This window comes from Austrofundulus limnaeus, unplaced genomic scaffold (genome assembly GCF_001266775.1).
Source record: "Austrofundulus limnaeus strain Quisiro unplaced genomic scaffold, Austrofundulus_limnaeus-1.0 Scaffold813, whole genome shotgun sequence".
Lineage (NCBI taxonomy): Eukaryota > Metazoa > Chordata > Actinopteri > Cyprinodontiformes > Rivulidae > Austrofundulus > Austrofundulus limnaeus.
Window position 1 is genome coordinate 8446 of NW_013953215.1, and position 5725 is coordinate 14170.

A 5725-nucleotide genomic window follows, 5' to 3' on the forward strand; every position below is an offset into this window, starting at 1 on the left:
TGACCATAGATGAGGGTAGGAACGTAGACCCACTGGTAAACTGAGAGCTTCACCTTCTGGCTCAGCTCTCTCTTCACCACGACAGACCGGTACAACGCCCACATCACTGCAGACACAGCACCAGTCCACCTGTTGATCTCCTGCTCCATTCTTCCCTCATTCATGAACAAGACCTGAGATACTTAAACTCCTCCACTTGGGGCAGGACCTCCTCCCTGACCCGGAGAAGGTACCCTACCCTTTTCCGGCTCAAGACTATTGTCTGGGATTTGGAGGCACTGATCCTCATCCCGGCTGCTTCACACTCAGCTGTGAACCGCTCCAATGAGAGCTGGAGATCAGGATCTGATGAAGCCAATAGGACCTCATCATCCACAAAAAGCAGAGATGTGATCCTAAGGTCACCAAAAAGGATCCCCTCAACACCTTGGCTGCTCCTAGAAATTCTGTCCATAAAAGTTATGAACAGAATCAGTGACAAAGGACAACCTTGGTGGAGTCCAACTCTCACTGGAAACAAGTCTGACTTACTACCAGCAATGTGGACCAAGCTCTGGCACCGGTCCTACAGGGACCTAACAGCCTGTATCATTGGGCCTGGTACCCCATAGTCCCGGAGTTCCCCCCACAGGACTCCCTGAGGAACATAGTCGAACACCTTCTCCAAGTCCACAAAACACATGTAGACTGGTTGAACTCCCATGAACCCTCCAGGACCCTGCTGAGGGTGCAGAACTGGTCCAGTGTTCCACGACCAGGATCACAATCACACGGCTCTTCCTGAATCTGGGATTCGACTGACTGACTGACCCTCCTCTCCAGGACCCCTGAACAGACCTTACCAGGGAGACTCAGAAATGTGATCCCCCTATAGTTGGAACACACTCTGTGGGACCACCACCCCAGTCTGCCAATCCAGGGGAACCGCCCCTGATGTCCATGCGATGTTGTAGAGTCGCATCATCCAATGCAATCCCACAACATCCAGAGCCTGAAGGAACACCGGGTGAATCTCATCCACCCCCGGTGCCCTGCCACCGAAGAGCTTTTTAACCACCTCAGTGACCTCAGCACCAGAGATTGGAGAGTCCGACCCAGGGTCATGAGGCTCTGCTTCCTCATGGTAATACGTGTCGGTAAGATTGAGGAGGTCTTCAAAATATTCTGCCCACCACCCAGAGGAGTGCTCTCCAGCACCCCCTCCAAGGACTCCAGAAAGGGTGGTAATCTGAACTGTTGTTAGGCTCATAGGCACAAACAACAGTCAGGACCCGTCCCTACACTCTCGTTCACCGGGGTGAACCCCAACGTACAGGCACCGAGATGGGGGGCAATAAGTATRCCCACTCCTGCTTGGCACCTCTCAGCATGGGCAACCCCAGAGTGGAAGAGTGTCCAACCCCTCTGGAGGAGACTGGTTCCAGAGCCAGAGCGGTGCTTCTAGGTGAGTCCAACTATATCTAGTGGGAACCTCTCAACCTCACACACCAGCTCAGGCTCCTTCCCCACCAGAGAGGTGACATGCCACATCCCAAGAGCCAGCTTCTGTAGCTGAGGATAAGACCGCCAAGGTCCTCACCTTCGACCCCTGCCCAACACCGGACCCCTACGGCCCCTCCCACAGGTGGTGAGCCCATGGGAAGGGGGACCCACGTCTCCTTCGGGCTGTGCCTGGCTGGGCTCCTTGGGTGAAAGCCCGGCCACCAGGTGCTTGCTAACGTGCCCCACCTCCATGCCTGGCTCCAGAGTGGGGCCCCGGTGACTCGTGTCCAGGGGATGAAACACTGAATCTATTGTTGTGACTCGCCAAGAGGGGTCTTTGGGCTGCACTTTGTCTGATCCCTCACCTAGGACCTGTTTGCCTTGGATGACCGTACCAGGGACATGAAGCCCCCGACGACATAGCTCCTAGGATCATTGGGACACTCAAACCTCTCCACCATGACACGGTGGCAGCCCAGGTTGAGGGCCACTAAGCTGCTTATAAATATTTATAACTCATTTGATTAAGTATTTTGTACAGGGATGCACCGATATGAAAATTTCAGCCGATATCTATATCTGATATAATTATTGCTGTTATGGCTGATTGATGATATTTACCGATCGTGAAGGCTCGTTAATAGAAACTTGTCTTAATTTAATTTTCTTCTCCAGTGGTGTTCCTGTCACATGTGAGCCAAAATGTAAGAATAAGATTGACATATTTTGTTCCTCTGCACCATCCCCTCCTCCTCCTCCTCCCCCTCCCCGTCTCCTCTCCCCCTCTCCTTCCTGCTAACCCTGTAGTTGTGGAAGTCCGATGACTTTGGGGAGACATGGGTGTTGATCCAGGAGCATGTGAAGACCTACTTTTGGTAAGACAACAGCTTTCTAGACACTGGACGTGTAGAGTGTGTACTGATGAAAGAATGAATGCTTTGTGTGAGAAATATCCTGAGCCCCAAATCTTTAATGCAATATCAAAAGTAAAGAGAAAATTCAACCTTTCAATTCAACCTTCTATGTTCAATGCTTAACTTGTAGTTTTTACTTTACAATTGTAGTCTGATTGCTGTTGAAAATTTCCATCAAGCCTGTAAGAACTGAATTACTTACCTGCAAAAACATTACTGGATAACCTGCAAATACTCACCTCTGCAAAACCTCTGTTTCAGGTCCCGTTCCCATTTTTCCAACACCTGTAAAATAAAATCACTTACCTTTTTTTATATCCTGCCTCAGCCTCTGTTTGTCAATTGTATCTGCTCACGTCGACCTCCACCTGTAAAATCTGATAGTATGCATCAGCCAAGCGATATGTCTGTGAGCAATACTTCTGACAATCAGATCCTTGGAGCCACTGGTCAACAGACTCTAAAATAGTTGATCATGACCATATGCTTAATCAGTTATTTTTATTACATCAGGAAACCAGCTCTTTGTTAAATCAAGTCACTCATTGCATCACTGCCATTGATAACAGGTTAAACACAATCCTTCCCAGTCCATCTAAGTTACCTGCGAGAGAACCAGACATCCGACCATCCGAAATGTTTGATGGGGACATAAATCACTGTGCACGTTTTCTGCTTCAATGCCGGTTGGCTTTTGCTCGCTCTCCTTCACTTTTTCCGACTCATTCCGCTCGAGTCACCTATATTGTTTCAGCTCTCAAAGGGAAAGCTCTCAGATGGGCTCAAGCGTTTCTATCTGCCCATTCATCTGACACACTCACCTCTCAGCTGTTTATCCAGGAGTTTCAACGTGTGTTCGATCATCCCCTCCAGCAGGAGGAGGCAGCCAAACGACTGATCAACCTACGTCAAGGGAATAAGTTGGTAGCTGAACACTCTATGGATTTTCGTATCATTGCTGAAGAGGCTGGATGGGAAGAGCTCTCATTAAAAGGTATCTTTATGAATTCGTTGACGAATTAATCGCTTTGTCAATCCGTATTGATAATAGATTAAGAGAGCGAAAAAAGAGAAGGAATACAATTCCCAGAGCCCGCGGGTTTCCGCTTCCTCAATCAGTGGTGAGTTTCCGTTTCCTCACACTACAGCTGCTCCCAATGAAGTCGAGCCCATGCAAATTGGACACATGCGTTTGACTCCTGAAGAAAGGCAAAGACGATTCAATGCTAAACTTTGCATCTACTGTGGAAATAAGAGACACTTCATCGCCACCTGCCCGCTGCGGGGAAACAGGCAGGCTCGTCAGTAAACCAGGGGAGGCTGACGAGACAGGAGAACTTCTCCCCTACCTCTTTGTTTTTTCTGCCTGCTACGGTAGTTTGTGGACAGACCAAGCTACCCATCTCTCTGCTCTTGTGGACTCCGGTGCTTAGCAAAACCTTATCTCCAGTGATTTAGTTGAACAACTGGGTATCCCTACCTCACCCCTCGATGCACCACACTCAATCGCTGGTGTCATTGGACAACTGTTATCTCAAGTCAAACAACAAGTTTCCAGTTTACATGTTGTGTCCGGCAACCATCATGATTTGGGTGAGTTTGTTGTTTTTGATTCCACCTCTCCACAACTCATTTTTGGTTTTCCATGGCTGTCTGCTCACAATCCAGTTATTAATTGGAAGGAGAAGAGGGTTGAGAGCTGGAGTAGCCGTTTCTGTCTCCGTTAAAGGGGAGGAACCCATCGAGGAGACGGATTTGTCTTTGGTTCCTGAGGTTTATCATGACCTAGCATCTGTCTTTAGCAAAAATAAAGCACTCTCATTACCCCCTCATAGACCATACAACTGTTCTATAGAGTTAACACCTGGTTCATCATTGCCATCCAGTCGTTTATACAACCTCTCCGGTCCTGAAAAAGAGGCCATGAAAGCTTATATTGAGGATTCTTTGGCTTCTGGCATAATCCGCCCCTCCAAATCACCTCTAGGGGCAGGGTTTTTTTGTTGCTAAAAAGGATAAGACTCTGAGGCCTTGTACTGATTACCTAGGTCTAAACCAAATCACAGTTAATAAATACCCACTACCTCTGATAGATTCAGTTCACGATCAGCTCCACTCAGCCACCATCTTTACCAAACTGGATCTCCGAAACGCATACCACCTTGTAAAGATAAAAGAAGGTGATGAGTGGAAGACAGCTTTTAAGACCCCTTTGGGTCATTTCGAATACTTAGTTATGCCGTTTGGCTTAACCAACGCTCCAGCTGTTTTCCAGGCCCTGATAAATGATGTCCTAAGAGATTTCCTTAATGTGTGTGTTTTTGTTTACTTGGATGACATCCTCATTTATTCTCGTGATCTCCAACAACATGAAAGACATGTAAAAGCAGTCCTCCTGAGACTTTATGAGAACCAGCTCTATGTTAAGGCTGAGAAATGCGAATTTCATGTTTCGTCAGTTTTGTTTTTGGGTTTCATTCTGGAAAAGGGTCAGTTCAGGACTGATCCTGAAAAGGTCCGAGCTGTTACTGAGTGGCCAGTCCCCAACGATCGCAAACAACTACAACGATTTCTCGGTTTTGCAAATTTCTACAGGCTTCATCAGGGACTACAGTTACATCGCCGCACCTCTCACTCAACAACAACACAAACACAAAGCAGTACCTGTGTGTGCGTTGGACAAAAGGTCTGATTAAATCCATCTTGATGCTCTTAAACGGCACCTCCCTTAAAGTTTGGGGCTGCAGGCCTTTAGTCTGTGGATTCAGAAATTAGGGTTTGATGCAGGACACACGCCAGTGATATGCACATTTTTCTGTGCCAGACCAACAAGCATGTCTTCACACTCCATGGGACCAAGGATCAGGTCATAATGTGCCATCTAGCAAACCCTTTTCTGATGGCTTTTTGATCCTAACATCTGGTTAGAAACACAATAAAGCTTTGAACCAATCACTCTCACCATTCTCTGTTTCCTGAATCACCCCTGCAGCCAAGCTGAGCCACACTCCACCTCCACACAATGACCTGATACAGATGGTGGCAGAGCTCAGTGTCGTAGCAAAGACTGAGACTTTTAATTTGTAAAATCCACCACAGTAAGGTGCACTGACAGCCATCAGCTGTTTTCTATACAGCATCTAGTTAACGTAACATCAGCACTGTGTTTATTTTGGTGAGTATAATTCTAACCAGCATTGTTCAGGCTGTTGGAATGTGATGGACACAGCTCATCAAACCTTACTGTCCAATCAGCTCCTAAACCAATCAAAACACACATAGAGAAGTTCACCAAAGTGAAGTATTATGGGGGTAGTGTGGAACGGGGG

General features: G+C 47.4%; 1 protein-coding gene across 1 annotated transcript in view; it reads left to right on the top strand.

Moving 5' to 3' along the window:
- The window catches only part of LOC106532687 (sortilin-related receptor), a gene marked incomplete at both ends in the record, with an annotated part of 46307 nt that overhangs the window by 7227 nt on the left and 33355 nt on the right, over window positions 1–5725 (top strand). The window contains 1 exon segment of the mRNA XM_014028813.1: window positions 2290–2357. Coding sequence (XP_013884267.1) covers window positions 2290–2357 — 68 coding nt within the window.